Genomic DNA, 23,860 nt, shown 5'->3' with positions numbered 1-23,860 from the left:
CCTATATGAGCAATCAGTGACGCAGTAGAACGTTGCACGAAAGCACTCGAAAACTTGTCCTCTCTCGTGGTTGAAAGCACTCGAAAAGTCGTGCGGCTCTACAGCAAAAGTACGTGAACTTACACGACAATGTAATATCGCCCTTCTTTGACAGGCGCGAAACTTAATCACGCGAGCAACGATGTTTTTCTCTTCCCTTTTTTTTTTTTACTATTTTAGACACGCGAAGCGTGATTGTATTGTCGTTATCACAATACATTACATAGTCGGAGGGTGCCGACCTTAAGCACCATGGTGATCGGTGGACCGTGGCTTCCCGCATTTTACAAAGAACCTCCGCCGTGCTTTCGTGGTACACGCAATACCCTCTACAAATCACCTGAAATCGCCAATTTAAGGAAGCGGTGCGAAACAGCACCGAGAATTCGAATCTTCTTAGCTGCATGTACCGAGGAATGTAATCTGGCGAATGCGAATTCTCAGGGGAAATAGCTCGTAGGTTTCGGGCTTTTAAATCGCCTCTTTATAATGGTTGTTCTGTGATACATTTTTCCTAACGATTCGAACTTTTAAAAATATTAAAACGCGGAGGAGACGATAAAAAAGTCCCCATTAATCCTGTGAACTCTTTTCATAAATAATGGGAAAAGATACTGAAATACCTTCAAACTACGATATATGATCTGAATTATCAATAAACGAATTAATGAATGTTTGCTTACATTTTCCATTGTTTGTGTTCATTAAACTGTTTTTATTGATCATTGTAACGATTAATATGATCTCGTTGAGCGATAAATTAAAAATACCTTAACCACTTTGTTATAAAATATTATAATATTAATTATAATAAACTAACATTAAGTATACGTAATCTTATATGAAACACAGATTTCTTGCTCTGATAGGACTTGTTATAATCGCGTGAGAGTTCCCGATTTTCATATTTCCAAAGTTTATCAGATCCATCGCGGAACTTTCTGGTGTGACGATTAATTTATTCCTCCTACCTCGTGCCATCAAAGAAACTATAGTACTTATATCGCGACGAAATAATACATTTTTAACATCGCTAACCGCTGCTGCAAACTTATTTCTTTTGTAGATTTCATCGGCGGCGAAAATAAAATCTTTTCTTTTTCAATTCCTATCGCAGATTTTATTTTTGTTATTTCTCGTTGAAACTGCGTTTAAGAGTTCGTTTACACAGCTGAAAATGATCGGTCATTGGTTACATTAACAGTTTATTCCTTCTCTTTCTGTCCCAATCCTCTGTCTTTCTTTTTCGCTATTACCGCGGCAAACGAAAGGGTTATATGTACTTTATCATTCTTGGCGTCCTTATGCGAAGTGGTCTAAGCACACAACTTGGTCTTTTTGTAAAAAAATATAGGCTGATTGATTTTTAAAACAATTTAAAATATAATTGTAAAAATTTTAGTTGAATTACAATTTCTTTGTTTTCTAAAAAGAATAAAAGAAATTTTTAATTAATATAAATATATCAATATTAAAAAAAAAAAGTAGCTTCTAATTTTTTTATTTCTAAAATTATATTTTAGACAGCATTATTTATGAAATTATTTGAAGTGAAAGAAAAAATAAAATATATATTGCGATATTTGTATATATTTCTCTAATCTTTTGAAGAATATAAAAATATTCTTACATACACACATTTTGATAAAAATAGAAAACGTGAATGCGGCAATATTATTTTTCGAAAAACTTTAGAAGATTTGAAAATTATATACGAGAAATTTTATACTCGACACTCTTTTTTTCTTTATTTTATTCTAAAACTGAAATGTTGGCGTTAATAAGTTAATTACATTGCATTGTTATATGTCAGCCGTTTCGTTTTTAAAACAAATTGTCAAGGATGAATGGTATGTAGGTCATAGTTTCCGCAAAATAAGGAAAGAATCATTCGCAATATTTACATTTTCTTTCACATAGCCCATAAATGTTTGAAGATATATGACTTATGTCTTCTGCCAAAATTGCAACGTTTTTAAAAATATATTTTAAGTTTTTATAATCTTTTATGATTAACTTTGCATTTATCATCTTAATACCATAATTATTTTCTGTTCTTTGTTTATCAATACGTTCAAAGTTGCACTTTTGAATTAATATAGTATAATTATATTATAGGCACACAGATACAGTAGTGTAACAGTATAGCAGTGTCAAAATATTTATGTGGTCGTTGCACGAATAATCATTAACAACTGATTGATCGACGAAATCTACCATTATGGCCGGAAATACGAACCTCCTCATCAATTACTTTTCTCATAAATGTTTCTCTTGCAGTGGAGAGGTGCTGCGTTATCCTCCTCTGAAAGAATGACACATGAAACGTGCTCAGCGTAACCAATTTCTGTGTTATTCTACACGTGAGAAATATCCGTTGTTTTGAGTGCATAAAGTAACATAAATGCTATATAAATGGAGCACAATTTGGCAATGCATTTTATTTCTTTTTCTGTGCCCTATAAAAACTTTAAGAAATTATTTAATAGCTTGGTCTAATATATTTATTTCGTAAAACTATAAAATTTATATTACACAATATTGTTATACTTAAAGCGCACGGTTTTAACATAATTTGCAAAGCGTTTTGATCGCAGCAAGGACAAAATGCGATTATCGCTCGTGTTATACGAGCTCGTTCGAGCGTTTTCGAAAAACGCCAACCCACGCGACAACGAGCGCACTCGTGCCGCGGTAATTAATATTAATGCCGGGCTGCGTTTCGGCTGAGTCAGCGACAGGACGCACCAGCAGCTAGCATGTGACGGCCGCGCCAGCCGTCTCGACGCACTAGTGCGAAGGGTGCCGCGGGGGGCACCTCAAACAATCGATAATCATAAAGCACGCGAAAAACTACCTGCTCGTTCAACGGAAGTGAGACGCCCTCGCCTTTGACGTTTCCGTCGTAACACCTCCCTGCTTTCGTCTCCATCACAACAGCGTTGACTTTACGAATCTTTACGCATCCGAATCAGCATTCCATTCTCCTCCCCCGTGGAAAATATAACGAAGAGAGAAGGCGCGTGCTCGGAGGTAAAATGCGTCTGATATCTTATATATGTGTGTTATATAACCGATGCGGTTTATACTAGAGAGAGAGAGAGAGGGAGAGCCATCGACCTCCCTTTCCGCCCTTCCCTCCTTCCTTTACGTAGAGCCCTGTATAGTTTCTATCGTCCACGTCGGGTGAGCACCGAGGGCGCGAAGTAGTCACGCCATGAGCCGGAAGTGACCCTTTCCCCGGATTCCGTGCCCGATCCCGTCGGGAGTCGTAAAGACAAAAATCGGGACTCTTATCATCGGACAAATTTATCACCATACTACCGTAGGTGTGTATGTGCGCGCGCGCACACACATACAAAAAACATAAACGAGACGAGGTGACTTTATCCGACGACTGTGTGTCCAGTCGCGGGCAACAATCATTTTTTCGTATGTCCCGGAGTCGCTGGCAACAATTAATAAGGGCGGGGGGGGGGGTGAAAGGGGAATGAATCAGGATAAATGGAGATTATGCGAGATGATCTGATTAAATAAATTTTCTCGATTCATTGAGAATATTAACAGATTTCTTATACATTGTTTCCTTGCTGCAAAAATACCTACACGTGTCTCCTGGAATAGCAATAGCTATTATCCTTAACCTTTACACTATATACGATACGTAATCTCTTTTGTGAATAAAGTAAAATAAAATTAAAAAAATTTTTTACTAATTGTTTTATTTTTTTACATACGTGAATGTGGCAAAATATTTATATAATTTGTAAACGTCCATTAATCGCCGAATAGATGACTAATTAAAAATGATTAACAAGGAATTAATAAGAAGGTGACTAAGAAGGAATTAATGAAGATTGATTAGTAAGAAGCTGGTGAACAAAATATATTTGGAAGCAATTTCATTAGAAGAATTTTCTCTTCCCACCGTGAGTTTTTCAACTGAAAAGTTTTTCTTTTCAAATATTCAGATGGTGGCATTTAAATTTCGAGAAGAGCAAAGCGTGCGGCAATTCGTCAATGTCAAGACAATGCGGCTGCCAGTATGCAGTCATGCATGTACGTATCTTAGCGGCGTGTAACGAAACAGCGATATTGAGTTTACAAGTAGTTTAACCGCGAAAGAAAGTTTCTCAGACAGTGATGTAGCATATATATTGATCGGTGATATATAGTCGCAGTCTACAATATATTGTGACTGTTGTATAAGAATATCAAATTTTTTCGCTCTTGACACGATATATTTCATGTTATTTACATCTTATATTTAAAAAAATCTAGTATACAATTAAAAACGCAATCATCAAATCATTTTATATTTTGTCGGAATCTTGAAATGATTTATTAATATATTTAATATTTTTAAGATTGAGATTATGGGATGTAAAACGAGTAAAAGTAATTATTAAAAAATAAATCAATTTTTTGAAAACTTAAATATCTTATTATCAAGATTATTAATGAAGATAAGTAAAATTAACGAATATTGTTAATTATTAATCATCTTAAAAGAAGTTCTGAAACAAGTTGAAATCTCATTTACTGAATTTTTTATATCTTTGTAAACTTTTAATGAAGACTCTTTGTTATTTCGAAGAAATGGCGGAAGCTCCGGATAATTGTTAACATGAAATTCATATGAGAAGAGTTTTAGAAACTTATTTCCATGGTACATGCGATTATTTCAACAAACTGACGAAATAATCGTATGGAGATCGTTATTCTATTGCTTCTATCCGCGGAGAAACGTAAATCTAGACATCAATTTAAAGTCGCATCAGCCTAAACTTTCTGCTGTTGTATGTCTAATTATTCGCTCATTTCCGCGACGAATAAAGCAGAAATAATGCTACAAATGCGATATTTGTTCGGTTTATATTCGCGTCGAAAGGAGATGCGAACGCTGTGGTTAATATCTGTGCTGCGTGTAATAACGCGAACGATCGGCATTTGTTTCTATTCTCGTTCTCGCGATATTACTGTGCGCACGAGCTAGTTTAAAATTTCAGGTATCTAAATAGAGCAACGGAGCTAGTGAAATTTTAGAAATAAAGTAATTTAGGTTATTATATTTATCTAGAAAAGAGAGCAGAAAGTAAAGAGCCTTTATTATTTATAGATGATTATTTACACAGCTACTTATATATTGATAATAAGAAAATTAAAAAAAAATAATTACAGACACATAATTATAGAGATACATTTATTTGAATGAGCTTCTCACGATTAGTCCGAAATCGCTTTTACCGCTCTCCGCTAAGTGCTGCTACTCGGGTTGCTTTCGAAAAGTCACACGAGATACAGTCCTACGAAAAGTGCACACGAGAGAGTCGTGAACTCTTTTCATAGCTGAATCGTGCCCGAGAGAACGGAGATTTTCGAAATAGCACGAGGGAGGAAAACGGGGAGTAATGTATCGCGTCACGACTGTTGTGCCCGGCGCGATAATTAAACTCGAAGATTATACTCGCGGACTCCCGTCCGCGGTACGTCGTATCGTTATAATGAAAACACTAATGTGTCGAGCATCGCTCTTGCAGTAACGTGAAGCTCATCTAAATACTATAATGCTCAGCCGGCCATTGCCTTACCGTGTCCCCGGCCTTACCTTCTCCGAGGCTTTAATTCCGAGTGTATATATAAGTAGCGCATCTCCGCTACATGTAGCGTGACCGGAGTACGAGTCTCAACCTACTCGGACAGGTAGTACGGGATAAGATAAGAGGAACTGTCAGGTACTTCTCTTTATTGGGATACAATCTAGTTTGTGTTAATGAAACGCGATCCCGCGGAAAGAAATGGACTTGTCATTGATGGTGCGAATTATTAAATATAACCATCGCACTGCAACGTAAAACTGCATCTGTATCGATGTAACCTCGATGGAGACCACGAATGCATTAATCATACGAAGAAGGTGCGAGGAGGAAACTAGTGTTTTTATCGGTACTTTATACGCGTTACGTGTCCAATTGCAAATATCGTAATTTTAAAAAAAGATTATTCACTTAGATTATATGCGCGAACGAATATCGCCTGTAAGTCGCATACGTAATATTTCCATCAGTAATTTAATAATATATCACTAGTGAGAATTATTATTTAATGGCCGAACTTTACGCGGAATTAATGTACAAACTTTTAGTCGGCGGCTTATCTCACGCTCCACTAGGGCGTCATATTTTGTTAACCCACGGTGGCCAAATGCTTGAAGACGGTTCTGGTCGGGATGATTGGAATAACTACGTAGTATATTCGGGAGCGAAGGAAAATGGAATACGTGTAAAGTTTGTTTGACGTGAGCACACGTCCGGGAAGAGTTAGCTGCTCTCTTGCGCGATAAGTAGAATAGTCTAAAACAAACTAGTATACCCGCGCGCGCGCGCGTTGAGGCACTCGTAACTTTTACCGCCTGTCCTCGGGCAAATTATTGTGACAGGATATATCGTAAGCGTTCAGAAAATCAAATTATCCGACTAAACTAAATATTACAGCATATCTTACCACTTTATCGGATATCGATATTGTAATTAAATCATATTTATCTTTTATTACTTACGAATCATAATTTTAAATTCTTTATTATTATCCGATTACATTTTTCTATTATGATCGTCGCTTAGATTAGATTATTAAAATGTTTATTCTTTCTCGATCTGCTTCGTCAAAATACATCTTTCGTAAAAAATAATTTTAATCCATCTTTGACAACCAAAAATCCATAAAAATCGTCAATCATGTTTAATTATAATGTGGGAGGAAAAGGGAAAGGGGCACTCGCGTTTCATAAATTGGCAAACATTTGTTGAAATCTAATGTAGGTAAGATACGGTGGAAGCTGAGCTACAATAGAACTCGCGTTTAGCGCGGAAGGGGGGGGACGAACGGATATAAAGGACTTCCGCGGTTAATTCCTCCTTTATCCAAGCTGGAAAGCTTAACCGTTCGTTCTAGCGCAAAGGAGTTTGCGGTATATCGCCTAGAAGCTGAAAGCGACTAATTATTTTTTATTTCAACCACCGCGCGGTCGTCCAGACAAAGGTCCTATTGCTCGTCGCGCGACAATTTTATACGCGATTCCTTCCGTTATCTTCTCTCCCTGCCCTTCCCCCCCCCCCGTCTCTCTCGTTGTGTATTTTTACATTACGTTCTTATTCCTTCGTTAATCTCTCGCGTTTCAGACAGAACTACTTTAGACTGATTTTCTTTCCTTTGGTTTTTTTTTTCCGATTCGTTAAGAAACCGTCCGAAGCAATTTCTTTCAAATTAAATCTTTCCTGCAGACACACAAGTAATCACGAACCGTTATCCACATTATGACCAAATATCACCGTTGCAGAAGATACTGCAATATTTTCAGTTTTCCTCTTGAAAAAATACGACCATTTTCTATTTTTTATTAATCCATCGATCGCAATGTATCAGAGCGTAAAAGTCTTCATTTCTTGAAAAACTTATCTTTGAATTGTTATCTTTAACTGAAGAATAATCAATTAAAGTATCCACAAAATAAATTAATGTTTTCTTTTATTTTTACTAGTTTACACAAAGAAAAAAGAATGAGAATTTTACAGCGATCGAGTTATATATAAGAGATCGAACGAATATTTCTCTGATATGCGATTTAGAAAAGATGCATATGCATATATACAATATATTTCAGAGATACATATCTTAACTTCATACATTCAAAATTGAGATTTAAGATTTGAGAAATATTTGTTAAATAAATAAAAAATTGACGATAATATGAAGAAAATCAACGCTATTGTTTTAATTGACACACACACACACACACACGCACATATATATATATATATGCGAGTCCTGATGCAGCCATTTCGTCAATTAGTTGCTAGTATCGCGAATGACAAGGAGTAATTCTGTTTTCTGGCATCGGATGACAATGATGGCGCGAGCAGGAGCAAAGAAAAAGCGCTTGAATGCCGGGAGTCAAAGACAAAGTGACTATTATGCACGCGGGAAACGCCGGTGAATTATTCAGGACGTTCTTCCGTTATGCACACAGGAGAGATAGAACAAAGAACTGCGATACATCAATATCTTGAAAGTAAAGTAATGCTAGTATTTTACGATCTATATACGGCTATACGGTATAATTGTTATACAGACGTTCTCGAAAAATAGAGTAGTAACGTATCCGTATGTTGAAGAGTAAAATAACATTGTTCGCTTTAATTATGTATCATTATTATCATTATATATCATTAATATAATATAACGGTAAGAAAATAGAAAGAAACGAATCAGCGAATTTAGCGCGAATTCGCTAAACGGAATTTTCGAAACGAAACAAAGTTCCGGCGTCTAACGGTCTATGGTAATGACTTGGCGCAAAAAAAATGATACGGGCAAAAGGGTACGAAGGGAAAAAGCGTATGCACGCGATGAACCGGCATGACGACGGACCGATAGCTCTGAAAAGCAAGGGGCCTCGGGGCGGATCGCATGAAAACGATGACGCGCAGGCGAGTATCATCGATTCGGCATCGTAACTCGTTCGCCTCCAAGTAATGGCGCAGTGCGGTAAATTCGCCAAGGAACAACAAGCGTTTGGTTTGGTTTGGTTTGACTCGACAAAAATAAGCGATCCTATTTTATCGTCGCCGAAAGCGATAGCGATGATCGTCCGGAACTCGATTCAGCATCGTTATATCTAGTCATAATTTATCGATTCACCGAGGCGAGCTAGATGGTCATCCATTCGACGCTGACCCATCAAATGATTCGAACAGTCAACGATTTTATTAAGTGAAGAATTTGAATTTGAGTTAAATGCTAGAAATGATACTTATAATAAAAAAAATAACATTTTATATTTGTACAAAAGAAGATAAAAATACACGCATAAGATTTTTAAAAAATGTTTTGATTTTCTTTCGAAAAAATAAAAAACATATGTCTCAAATTATTCCGTTGCACATTTTTATCTTCTTATTTATGAATTATCATCTCTCATTTGTCAATTAAGTTTCTATATTGCTTGAGATACTAACTTAGTGCTTTCAAATAAGCACAAAATTTCAAAAGTTTTTCTTTTTCATTAATTCAGAATATTATTTATATTTAGTCGGCATTTGACTTTCGCTCTATAATTTTGCGCCCCTCGCTCGATCGCGTCTCTTTCTCTTCTCTCTCGTTTAGCCAATTGAAAGACAACGACAAAATGACAGGCTACGCAAACACGTGCGCGTGGCACGAATTAATTAAAACACAGCGGGACGAAACGCGGCATCGCGTCGGCGCTGACTCACGGTGTTCCCTCTTCGTGATAAAGGACAAGGAAGCGTCGTTATTAATCCGCGTAAAATTAATGTCTGCTTATAATGAATTTCAACTTCGTTCCGGGAAAGCCACCGTAACGCGGGAGGCCATTCTGTCTCTCTCCCACTCTCGATGCAACGCCCGAAACGCGGACACTGCATAAATTAAAGATACCTCGGCGTGCTCCCGACTCGCAAGAAGTTTTAACGATAGCGCTTTTTTAGGTGCGTTATTATGCCGCGCTCTTAGATAAGTCAGTATTAAAATAGAACACCCGAGAGGCGTTTCTACATTCTCTCGTCATTCCTATATGCACCCTTTCTCTTCATGCGCACGTCCTTTATGCGCAGATATCGTACTTTACGAGCTCTCATTCCTAGATTCAGTATGTTATAACACGCATATTTTCATAGAGACCTTATTAAAAATTTTGCAGTTTCACATTTTCCGACATGAAATATGTTAAAAAAAAATATAGGATAGAAGATGACTTCGAGCTTCGTGATTGCATGGGTTCGCCAGATTGCGCGAAGTTTGATAACAAATCCTGATCGATAGCAGACATTGTCCATAAATTCAACCACGAAGCAGATTGCGTGATTTCGTGCTAAAGTGTTGGTAATATTATTAGATCTTCTACGAATAGAGCGCGATCAAAATTTTTATTTCAAGAAGGATTTATGAAATCTTGGTATGAAATTTCTAGTTGTCTACCAACTTTCCTATTCTCAAGAATATTCTTTCTTTTTACATAACATCAGATGTAAGGTAATTATACAAAATTGAAAAAATAAATTAATATACCTATTCTTATAATAATTAATATATGTATATGTATCGTCTTTTTTTTTTTAAGTGCTTTAAATAATTATTATAATTTACTTCTGTACATACATACACACACACACATATGTGTATACGTAAATTCTATATATGACAGATTTTGAATATTTATTCGTATTTATAATTTACATCATCATTATTTTAGAAATATTATTGAATTTATAAAAGAGAATAAATATTTTTAAATGAATGTTCGCATTAGCAGAAAATTGTAGAATAAACTTATATTCTTGCATTCATTTATTTTACTTTTACCAGCTTGAAAAGTATAGTACGGGAAGGCTGTCAACAGAAGTTACAGCGAAATTAGCCTGTCATATCCTTAGAAATAGCATTTCCGACATTATCTAATGCAAGAACAATATAACCTGCACTAACATAGTAATACGTAGTCCGCGCGAGAAGCGTGTCTCTTAATGTCATTTAGAGCAAGAACAGAGGTAGTTTCCGGGTTACATTGACTGATAAAATGGCATTATTCACTAAGTTACTAATCTATGTGAGATAGTGTGCGTCTCGTGTAAAAAAATATTATTTGGTCTGTTAACGAAGATAAAGTGATAAAATGAAAAAAGTCAACGACAAACAGAGCATATTATATATATATGTGTATCTAAGAACAATGTAGAATATAAAATATCTCTCACGACTGAAATTTTAATGGAAAATAGTTTAATTAATTTGAATATATTCTGCAGTACTATATAGATTTTTCTATGATTCTAAAATATTATTACATACACACGTGCGAGCATACACACATACACACACATATTTCCCCAAATTCTTGAAAGCTATCGTCATTCATGATTTTACCATAGAGAAATAAACTGTAGATTGTTAAACATTCTTGATGCAAATTTCGATAGAATCATTAAATTATCGTAGATGGAGAGCCTACGATCGTTGCCTCAAACTTGACGAATTTTGTGAAGGGATGACGTTTCTGGTGGGTATGCAAAGCCGAATCCCGATGCAATTAATTCTCAGGCTAAATCGAAGCTCGATCCTCTCGATGGAATATAATCGCGGTCTCTCGGTCGGCATCAGGACCAAAACTGACTTGTCGAGAGCGAGCCAAGATTGCTTATCTTGAAGCCACGATTCATGTAATTCAACGATCAATGCTGGAACATAATACCAGAAATGAAGACATTATTGTAGTAGAGACGCGCTGTGAAACGAAAATTGGCGATGATCGGCAAGACGCAATATTGCTGATCGGTCGTCGCGTTGCCCGCGATTGAGCTGCAATTTAATCGGACATTTATACGAGCTTTTTACACTCGTGCAATGCAGCAATGCAATCGAGTCATTTCTCCTTCCGATCTGTGGATAATAGCGTAACGTCGCATCGTTCACGCGGAACGCGTTCGTTATTTCCCGTTTGTCTAGTTCCAACCATGTCGACGCGTTGAATTTTATCCTCGAACGACGATCACGTAGACGAATAACCCTACGTGTACATTTTGCTTTGCGCAAATTGCTGTCTATTGACGTTGCTTTATAGAATGTTGTATAAAAAAAGAGTATTTAGAGAGAGAGAGAATTATATAACGAAGATTAATTGTAAAATATTGGGACTTCAGAATAGAAGGTTGATTTTTTTTTTCAGACAATATTTATTCATGTTGTTACGATGGAAATTTTATGTAGAATTTATTTGTAGGATGGTATCAAGGTTAAGTTTATAAACGGTTAAGAAAACATGGTAGAACGGAGAGGATTGCATCGATTTTCACTGTAATGCCCTAAAAAGCACACACAATGTGTTACACTGATGTTGCGGGCAGTTCTTCCTTATCTAATCCTCTTAGGGTGATCTCAAAACTCGGATTTGCCTCGGACCTAGATCACTTCCAACTTGTTTCTGACAGGGCATAACAATTTCCACCGAGATGAACATTACTAGTTTACCAGTTTACTTCGTGAGATATATGCAGGAATCGAGAGGCAGATGCAAGTCCTTCTCCACTTATTCCTCCCCATCTCCAATTACGAAAGCTCGCGCGTTTCCGTAGAAAGTTTTGGTTTGCTTGACGTTTCTCATGCGCGCGTTGCTGGTTAAACTGTTTAGACATATCCTAGGACGAGCGAAAACTTTGAAGTGACGTACGAATTTTAGTACTTACCATGTCAAACAGACCATGTCGGAAGCTCTAAAGGATCGACAGGCCAGCGAAAGGGAAAGACGATAGATGTTGCAGTTGCGAGTCGTGAAATGAAATCGATTTAATCGGAAAGTTAGAAAGGCAATATGATATACATATAAATAAAATGGATGTCGATAATAATTAAAAAAGGAATTAATTTTACAACGTGGATATTTTTCGTTCATAACTTTGAGTATATGATAAAATATTAATACTTAAATTTCGAAATATTCCATATTCTTTAAAATTCACGAAAATCTATTTTAGCCATCGGTTTATCTTAATTGCATCAACTTTTTATTTTGTAGAGCGACCGTAAAATCAAACTTGTTACGTTATATCGAAAACTCAATCTTTTCCTATTAACTTGTATAAGGAAGAAGCTCACACTAAACACGTATTTCTCTCACAGACATGCTTTTTTAACATGTAAAGACACAAGTCTTTATTTTTCTTTATTCCGCTTTATTCTACGCATAAATATAGTCTTCGCTTTATTCCACGGTAAATTAATATATATATACAAAATTATTGTCTTACGAATTACCTATGGATTACGTTTACGAATACAAGAATGTAAAACGAGAGAAGACTTGGCGCGCCTGGAATGTTTCAGTTTCTACATTTAATCTGGTACTAAAAATTTCAGCTTGTCTCTGTCTCGGAATTCTCATTCTTAACCTTTTTGCTTTCCATTCCCGTCTTTCTGATGACGACAACGACGACGACAAAACGACGACAAAGACGACGAAGTCAGATACCGACCCTATTAGTCGTTGTATATATTGTATATATCTACATATATTTATATACATTGCACATATACATTCTACTATATTAAGAAAATACAAGAGTTGAATTTATTGTTAGATTTTTATACGGCTCAAAGATTTTTTTTTACTTTTAACTGACGAGAATAGAAACGTGTTGGAAATATTGAATATTGAAACAAGAAGCGAAGAATCTAATTCGATGTTCTATATAAAGATATTGATTTTACTCGCATTCTCTAAGTTTGAGTTGAAATATTTGATAAAGAACAGTTTACCTAGAACACAAAAGAATCCCAATAATCATATGTCAATAAATATATAAAATTATATAATTCTTTAATATTTAACTGGATAATATATAATTATTAATTTTTATCAATATTTATATATATATATATATATATATATATATATATATATATCTTTACCATGAATATTACATAGATATCAATTACTTGATATCATAAAGATATTGTTTTGTCAATTATATAAAATTTTATATTAATATTTTGGAACATATGTTTCGTAAAAGCTTTATTTCTCTGTTTGGCTCATCGAGTATGTCAAGAGGATGGAAGATGAAAAGAGAGATGGGAGATAGAGAATAAATCGCGCGAGAAAAATATCTTAATAAAGTCTATCCTCTATTATTTGAGCATCTAGTGCGATCTACTTCCAACTCTATGGATCATCCAATCGCGGCACAATTTTTCAAGCTTCGTCGACCCTCGTCACTATTGTAAGGTCGACGCGATACTTGTTCGCGAAAAGATCCGCGGTAGGTCGAGTAACCATAGTACCGCTTTTTTAATGCTTCTATTGTGCGCTTGGCAGTGGGTCAAGAGATTTACCGAGTTAGGCGTGAAAGAAAGCCTCTTGCATTTAAAAATCATCTCCATTGAAATCTGACTACATACCGACTACGTAGCGAATAGTATTAAAGTAGTAGCACTTGTTCGCAAGAGTTCCTGACGTGATCTAACTTGATCTAAGTAACAAAAACTGTTGCGATAGTCTTTCATTCTTTACAAGTCTCAAAAGTGTCATAGAGAATGACGCAAAAAAATAAGAATAATATATTTATTAAAAAACTATATAAAAATGTGTGTTTTTGGTCTACGTTTTATTGAAACTTATATATTTTGATTTAATGAATCTTTAATTGATTGATAACATATATGGTTTTAAACGAATATTGCTAAAATTATAAAATGTATAGAAAAATATTTCAAGTAGAATTTTATCAAAATATTTTTATATATATCTATGTAAATTTTTCACGTAAAAAAAAAAAAAAAGTAAAATTTCTTTGTGTAGACGAAAAGAAGTTATATTCCTCTAAAGTATACTTATGTATAAATATATTTATAAAACTAAGAATCATTTCAAGATGCTTTCAACGAAGAAAAGTATCTGTTTCGTTCTATTATTATCAATACTATAATCGAACACTCGGGATATCGTTGCCTCGCATTTCCAACGACGTCGCATCGATAAGCACCCCCGGGCGACGACGTATATATTCGCAATTGACATTTATGTGACCTCATGCGAGCTTCTTCTCTCTTTTTCTGTTTCAGTCGCTGCTCTGGAGATACTTAAAATAAATGTCCCGGCGTACATCCTCAGAGGCAAGACAGCACTTCTGGAATGCAGGTGAGAATGTTCGCTATATAAGCCATACAAACGTCAACTGCTTTCTGTGCGCGCAAAGTGGTCATAATGTCGGCAATTATGCGTACACTTGTGTCAGATTATCGTGGAGCTTTATCACGATCAGATTTTATCCCATAATGACATATATATATGCACTTTCAAATTGAAATGGCCCAGTATCCTAAAACTATTTCTCTTAATATTGGCTTAATCGGTTTAATATCGGCAAGTATAATAAAGTATATACTATAAAGTATAAATAAAGTTTATATATATTGTATCTGAACTCTCTACTATATACTGTAATAGTTCAATAATACGCGATTAATTTCCATAAGCGTGCATCGATTATTTGATTATTTTTGTATTTAAAAATTTAGTCTGCAATTACGACAGCGCTTAAGACAGAGGTAATCTTATCCATCTTCATGTATAATTTTACTTATATGAATATTGTATCTTTTCTATCTGGAAGTAAATAATCTCCTATACTTTCTCCTAAAATATTCAAAATCTTTCACAGGATATATCAATATAGGAATCTTAAAGTTGTTTTTTTAGAATTTTCATAGAACAATTTTCTTTCAATCAAATCAATGAAGCTAAACTTAATTTTTCGTTACATTTATGACTTGTGCAATTTTGTTCAGAATTATATTTTTATTACAAATTATAATTTATTTCTCATATATTATGTAATATTGAGGGAATAAATACATGTATTATAATTGGTATTAATTAGCTTATAGAAAAAAAATCACTGGTACTTTAATAGTGCTTTAACAATGAAAACATGTTTGTCTTTAATTTATGACTATGCATATTGAAAAAGAAAAAGATTTCATGCCCTCTTAAGAAAATATTAAACGGTTGACCAGCTCGTATTTATTATTTCTTATATTTTTCGCTCGATTTCTCTTTCGATAAAGCACTAAATTATGAAAATATCAGAGAGAATTTTACTGTGAAAAGTCAGAGCCTCTTGCCTGCTTTTGTTCATAAGGCACGTAAACACGATCGTGCTAAACAGGCGCGCACCTCCAAGATGTGTTCTACGAATTATCGATCGATACGCACTCTTATTTTATACGCTAGAGAGATAATGCGAATCTCGTTGAAACAAGACGCAACTTCACCCTCGTTACATAATTTCTGCATTCCTCCTCTCAGAGCATCTATTACCCTTCCTTTCTCGCTCCGGCACATCCTCCCTCATTATTCTCTCCAATTACAACATCTGATTTTACGACGACCTAACAAAATCTCGTTCGATGAACTTCGTTAAAAATTTCTGACGTCCTTTTTAGGTATTTCTATGAGGATCAGTAAAAGCGATATTAATTGATAAAAAAATCTTTTTGGAATAAAAAATGTCTACGGAAGATTTATATTCAAGTAAAAAAAAAGGAGAGAGAGATAGATATATCGTGTTTAATATACCTACTAATGAAACGTGGAACGGAAAAGGAAAAGTTTTTAGCGACTTTTTAAAAATCGCCGCATTTACAATCTCAAAAACGACTGATGAAAGACGATTTATGAAAAAGATAAAGACACATGTTATATAGTTGGATTATAACTTCCTTTCAGATTGTCGAGATTGCATAATTTGCACCGGTCGTTGTGTTAGTTTTACATTCAATAATTCAATCGATTTACTCCATTAATCAAGTTATATCCGTAAAGAGGACTCTGAACGCTCATTTGATCAGTTTTCGAATGACCAACCTGTAGCAGGATTTCTCGCAATAACGTTCTCGGCGCGATGTAGCAACGATAAATGACCGGTTCGGTGGCGCAGGGCTCGCTAAATAATTCGTCGGGGTATACGGACCGCACAATAAAACCGAAGTATCGTGGCATAATCACTAATGTATATCAACCCGGTTCCAAGCCAACGGGCGTGAATTCTCTATATGTATGTACAGCGCGCAGAGTGCGCGGTGTGCGGCGAAACCACTGTTCGTTCGTTACAACGCAAATGGTAAATCGTAATGAAGGACTAGACCTCCCAGCGGATAGTAGATTTTACACGTGCGCCGAAAGCGAAAAACTATACTATCACTGTTGCATCGACAGCACGGATACACGGGCATACAAATTCCATTTCCATCTGGAATTATTAAGACCGCGGCGGTAATGCCGTAGAGAGAAAGATCGAACGAAAAATAGAAGAGAAAAGCCAACGCGGAAAATCCGATGGGAAATGTGGCCATAGAAGAGACAATATGAAGGAAGACGAAGCCGTTTCTCGCATTTACCCCGCAAAGGTAAATCGTGTAAGCGAAACTCATAAAGGCATCGGTAAGAATCGAAGCAATAAAGTACGTATCGAGTTTGCGGTTAACGTTAAAGGAAAACGATAAATAAAATTACAAATAAAAGCAGACTAGAAAAAGGAGGGAGCGCGGAAGGTGGGAAGGTGCTTGAGAAGGCGCTAGCCGGATCGAACGACGAAGAAATCTCGATACTCTCTCTCTCTCTCTCTCTCTCTCTCTCTCTCTCTCTCTCTCTCTCTCTCTCTCTTTTTCAGTCTTTTCGTACTTTATTTATTTATTCGCCAAAGCGCGCGGAGATGGGTCCGTGCGGGAAAACTTCTCGTTCTTTCTCCGGCGCTCCTTCTCTTTCTCTCCTCTCCCCCATCTCTCGCCAGCGACTTTCTTCCTCTCGGAAAAAGATGCCTCTCGATCTCTAACTCGACCGCGAGAGTCGTAACTCTCGCGAGATTTCTCTGCGTAAGTTCTTCGTGGACGCTTTCGACGACTGCCGTACTGCCGCACGATCGTTTTCTCTAATCTTCCGATCGGAATTCCATTGCCAACGATGATGGCTGCTGTTGCTTCCATTGATCTCCGTTGAGAGAGAGAGAAAAAAAAAGAAGGAACAATGATGCAGAGAGCGAAAGAAACAGCAAAGCGTTAGTCAGCCAAAACTCGTTTCGGTAGAACGATCCGTCATCGAATATGCGAATATGGTTGGACGGGGAAGAAAGGAAGAAAACTAAAGAGAGCGCGGAAAAGAGGAAAGCGAGCACCTTTCGAAGGTCCCCGCAGGGTCAGCCAACGACCATGGATTTTCCACTCTTTGTGCTTTCCGCTTTGCGCTTCGTGCTTTCCGAATATACATACATGACAGATCGATTTGCCCCGTTGCAGTATTCGCGATACGAATGTGCAATAGTTCGAATGTGCTATTTGCACAGCTCGTGTATTCGATTCGGCCGCATCATCAATAATAATAATAATAATATAACAATATATCATAAGAATAAATAGCCGAAAAATCAGACAAACGATGGAGAAGTTTGCTAAATTTTCTTATTCCTTATCTAAACTCTTGTGTCGTACTTTTCATTTCCTCATTTACTTTTTACGTTTCTTTTACACTGAATTTGCTTATCCATTAATTTAACGATACATTTTAACATAGTTTTCTACATACGGCGATCAGTTTTTTTCTCAAATATAATAATTAAAGATCAATGTAACATTATTATTATCCATGCAATTAGAATCAAGAATTTCACTGCACTGATTGCTGTCAATTTATAAACCCGCAATCCACGTGCTTTAATATATTTTTATCTTTTCCAATCCTTGGGTCTGGACCAGCTCGGTTGCCCAAGTCATCTGCTAGATGGATGGTAATTGCATACCCCAAGTTATCACGGAATCGAAGTTTCTTCCGGTAGGAAACGACAAGCTTCACGGAATCTCTATTAGGGAAGCTCGATCGAAGTGCCGCGTGGACGTATACCGTCTAGTCTGTGTAAGAGTTGTGTAGTCACCGTGTTTAGTCGCACACGAACGTCCGCTCACACGGAACCGCGGAGTCACCTCGAGCGGAAGATAATTAAAGTATAATTATATACCTTGGCGAGACAGAGATGAAGAGACGGGCGGAGGATAGGTGTAATGATGTTTAGTCAACACGTCGTAGATTTAAACGTCGTAATTGATGCGGTACTTAATGATTATTACCAAGAATACGATTAATGCTAGAGATATTGCTGCTGTAAAAATGTTTTAAGAAAACTCTTCGTATATATGTACACTGTCATAATTTAATAAGAAAATATATGTGGATGATATACAATATATAATGAAAAAAATATTGAACAGTTTAGCGATAAAACGTATTATTTTAAGTTTCTTAAGAATGTTTGATGAAAAAATTTGCGTGCGTAGAAAGCTCTATTACATATTATTTATAATAAGATAGCAGCATAGTATACTCTTCATCTTTTTGCATCGGTTAAATTTTGTTTTCTAAAAATTATTATTAAAAATATTAATCGATTAATTGGAAGCTAATAAGAAATTTCATGTAAATGTGAATAATAGATTGATAACATGTTGATAAATTATATTGCATATAATTTTAATTCTAATTTTTTAGCAAACTTTGCTCATATTTTTTTACGTACAGTCATAAAAGTATAAGTAAAAGAGAAAAATCGACGATTTTTATGTATTATTTTAGATACAGGAGGATATGAAACAATGATATTCAATGATAATTGTTAATATAATTATGCAAATATGTGGCGGAGAAAGCACAATTTTGAACATGAATACGTTTGAATAATAACGTTTCTTCATATTAATTTTAAATAATTGGAAATTATTTATGTGTACATATTGCTCGCTTATAGAATACTTTTTTTCTGGAAAATGGCAGTTTTTCATTTCAAATTAATATAGAAAATATTATTATTTAAAAGCATCTTTTATTCAAAAGTAGCTCCTCCTTTTTCTCTTCTATTTTATGTCAAGAGAGATTATCTTGATATATCTACACCATATCTGTGCACCGAAATTTGAACTCGCAGATTTATCCCTACATAGAATATGAATATCGTCGCTTTGACTTTATATTTAATGCCAAGATGTACACGGTCGGACTATGGAGCTCCATAAATTCGGCTTCAGCTTCGGAGTAGTCTGCCATGCATCGCAAGGAGCGAAACGCATGAAGAGCGATGAGCTTGCCCGAAACTCGGCAAACCGTTCGGTAACACGTCGATTCGATGACCGAGCCGTGAGTTATTGGATTTCAAAGTTCAGAAGTAAAATTCGTCACATTGACCGCCGGCGAATCGGCAGTGTACGCATGGCACGTACTCTCGAATTGACTATTGCACTTTGAAACTCAATAACTTACAAACGCGAACCGGCGCGCGACGCTGCGATATTGAATTCAAACTTTCCTGTTATTCTTATACGACGGTCGATTTATCTCGCTAGAAAACATTCTTTCTCAGACGTCTGCGGTACTAATTGTAAGATCCGCGCGCGCGTAATTCTCAAAATATGTTCTCGTTCAATTAATCGTCAGTGATCTCTGTTTATTGCACCATGCACGCACAAACACACACACGCGCGCGCGCGCGCGCAGACATTAAATTTCATATTTAATATATATAATATTTATTATATTTTAAAAGAATTTATTTATTATTATGTATTTATATGGATAGCATGTTAATTTATGGATTACAGCGACGGTATTTCGAAAGGATTTCGACAGAATTTATGCATTAAAGCATGACGCGGGTACTTGTTTTGCGCAAATTCCATAAAATATGGCACGCAGTGTGTCATTATATGTACGTCGCGTGAGAAGCACTTTACGTTAATCTGTACCATACATATGTCGTGCACACTCCCTGCAATATATCTTTATTTTTTGATAAAGACATGAGCGCGAGAACACGAGATAAATGTATCTTTTTAGGTGAAAAACACAATGCAATGGGTTAAAAATACTTTTACAATTGTCGAAGATCTTCCAGTGACATTTTTTAGAATATTGTCGGTATTTTGAGACGCGATTGTTGTTGCAATTAACATCTTTATCGCGTGCGAAACATCTGAACGTTGTCGTATTGCACGAAGCGGTTTTCGCAACGTTATTCGCCGCCGAACGGGTATCGTATTTGCCAGAGGAAACAATATGCTTCCCACGTAACGTCGTAAACGAGACTGTGAGAGCGCGCGAAGCGCCTGCAAATTGGAACACACGCTTTTTCCATCGTGTCTCGAGAAATCGTGGAGAAAGTAGAACGGGGTGTCGTTCCCTCCCTTCGATCGGCGACCCTCTCACGCTTTTACCCTCTTGCCCTCTATCGGCGGGCGCTCCCTAGAGTACGTGGCTCGACGTCGCATCGACTATCGTATAAACTGAAACACTTCAGCTTTTCAACCTGCTCTCGTCATTTCGCTACATTTTATAAGATACCCGTACTCCCTTACGCGCGTTATTGTACTTGTCTCCGCGGCACTTTCAGTTCGATGTTTTAAACGAACCCGGGGGAGAAGGGGAACAACGACTGCATCGCGAGCATTAATTGGATCCTATTCGACTCGGACAGCTGTCAAGGAACTCGTAATTGAATTTCTGAAACATTAATCCGACTGGCACGCCGATCCAGCAGCAGCGAATGAAATCTTGAGACAGCGATAGAAGAGAAAGTGAGAGTAAGAGAAGAAAACAGGTGGAAGTAATCGCGCCCGGTTTTCCGTTCCTCCCCCTGGTCTTCTTTATAATCTGTTGCCACGTCCAAAATTTACAATAATCGAAAGTATATCATTCCTTTTGGCAGAGATAAATAATAATATGATTAATTATTAGTCCAGGAATAATTGAATCGTTGAGAGGATGTGTCTCGATGAATCTAAATAATCTGCAAAAATGCGTACAAGTAAAATTTTGATGTAAATTAATTTCTGTGTACAATTATTCTTATAAGAAACGAAATTTTGAAGTTTGTATCAATATTTTAGAGAGTCATCAATTAAATAGATAAATTTTATATTAAACTTAATAGAAAATTTAATAAAAATTTTTATTTTTCATTAAAAATAGCTTTAATGATTAAATTTATTAATTACTTTGATAAATTTTTTATTTTCTCTGCAACAAAGAAAAATATATCTATACGATTGTTTTGTTTTGTTGTTGAATTGTTTTTTATCCTAAGGAGAAAAAAATCAGTATCTTTGTTTTTTTAAAATGCATCATGTTATTCTGTAAAATTGCTCTTATGACATTTTATACTAATTCTCTCTTTTTCTAGAAAGAATAAAGATATACTTTTTGTATTATGGCGCTACTTTCCAGCCATTTCTTTTTTTCTCGTAAAGGCTGAGTCTTGATCCTATACTGCGTATTAAAGTGATGATGTACAATACAACAATATTAAAAGTGACAAATTAGAAAAGAGGGAACGAAAGGAAAAGAAAATTCTACGGTCTATATCTCTTTCGTCCTGACGATTTCTATATTTTGGTTCTTGACTTATCCTTTTATTATTTTTCATGTTATTTTAATCTACCATTTGAGTGCAGATTTAAATTACCAACGATATAAGAAAAAATTGATTTAATCCAGTTTTCAATAATTTTATGCTTTATTTCATGTTTTCTCTAAAATAATTTTTCTTATCACGAATATATATATATGAATACGCGCGCGCGCGCGTGGCGTAACATAATTCACATTGATTCGATACGTTTAATTTAACTGATGAGTCTTGTATCTTCAATGCGAAGATATACGAGTCTCAGGAAACGACCATACGCTGTACTTTGAAAATTATTTTGTCAGATGCAGAAACTTCTAGCGAGGAGATCTGTTGCGATATTGACGTTTCACTTCTCCAAATAGCGGAAATGTAACGAAGTTTCTAGATTTCTGCATAGATTTTGCAAACTTGTACCTTATATTGCATGCTTAATTAGGACTTTTCAATCATATTACATTACGTGCGGATACTAGGGAAGGACTCTTGTAAAGAAAGACACTGTCTCACGTTTACGTAACTGGGCTTCGTAAAAGATATCGGATGGAGCAATTTAGCGCTCGTAACGATCGATATTGCGTTTAATTTACTTAAAAGCTATTATCTAAGAATTTTTGATAAATATTTGAAAAAGAAATATTCTCTCGATTCGCGCAAGATACATATATATTTTTGTATATCTTGAGCGGAATGAAGAACTTAAAATGCATAAAGTATATCGAGATGAGAAAACCTCTTTTGCAGAAAAATTATCTCTTTTCCAAGAATTACTGGAATATTTACCGAAGCTTTCATCTTCAAATCATCAAATATACACATCTCATAGATGTGCATATTATACAGGCTATTTAATTAATTCAATCACGAAGCATCGAGGAATTAGGTCAATAATATGATCTCTTGACGGGCAATAAAGGATAATTAAAAGTGAAAATAGATTTGTATTAAACAAATAAATCTTTTCTTATCTATTTGATAATGATCAATGCGTCGACAATCGTTATTAATTGCAAAGCGAATGAACATTCAAAACGGGGCACGAGCGACGAAATATCTTCTCTGATATACACACAAATTAGTTTGCTCTCGTCGGCGCACTTCTTCGATCAGTTTATTCCACGTATTGCTACTTCTACAGTAATAATTTCTCACCCGTACAATTCACCTCTCTAGAAGCGAAAATTATTCCTGACACGCCCGCGTCCAAATCGTTAACTCGTTCATTATCGATTCCCTACCGATTGAAATTTCGTAGAGAATTAAATCAGTTTAGGAACTTTAAATGAGAATCTCATATGACATTTTTGAATTCTTTTAATAATTTTTTTTAATTTGACTATTCATTCAATTTACATCGATCTTGTTAAGATGTATACATATAATTAAATAACGACGAATCAACATTTACAATGAAACAATGATAATTAAATTCTTATGCATGTAAATCAAATCAAGTAATTATTATGGATACGTAAATCCTACTTTAATTCCTGTACATGTTTTAAAAAGAGGAACAATGCACATGATACAATATCAATAAACCTTGATTATACTAATCGCGTTTCCATTAGCGATAATACATAGAAAATCATACGACCGAAATTATCGAGTATCGTCACGTCTGTATACCGATCTGTTGTATGGACGCGCATAAGTTGTCGCGAGATTGACAGTCTCATTTTAATTAATACCCTCTACATGTTTATTTAACACGATAAAGCTTTGAAGCCAGTATACCGCTAATTTGCCATTAGTTGAATTATTGAACATTCCGCATTCGAACGGGAATACGTGGCTAATCAAAGAGA

At 35.6% G+C, this 23,860-nt stretch overlaps 1 protein-coding gene across 3 annotated transcripts in view; it reads left to right on the top strand.

The window, feature by feature from the left end:
* The window catches only part of LOC138937698 (cell adhesion molecule 1-like), a 114,893-nt gene that overhangs the window by 51,988 nt on the left and 39,045 nt on the right, over positions 1–23,860 (top strand). For all 3 annotated transcript variants that reach the window (XM_070304215.1, XM_070304214.1, XM_070304216.1), the window contains exon 3: positions 14,674–14,749. In XM_070304215.1, the coding sequence (XP_070160316.1) occupies positions 14,674–14,749 (76 nt within the window). The remainder of the gene's footprint in view (positions 1–14,673; positions 14,750–23,860) is intronic.

The sequence above is a fragment of the Polyergus mexicanus genome, unplaced genomic scaffold, assembly GCF_030449975.1.
Source record: "Polyergus mexicanus isolate NDT 795.1 unplaced genomic scaffold, iyPolMexi1.0 SCAF_11, whole genome shotgun sequence".
Lineage (NCBI taxonomy): Eukaryota > Metazoa > Arthropoda > Insecta > Hymenoptera > Formicidae > Polyergus > Polyergus mexicanus.
The sequence above is the reverse complement of the archived record's forward strand: the minus strand, read 5'-3'. Positions and strand labels throughout refer to the sequence as shown.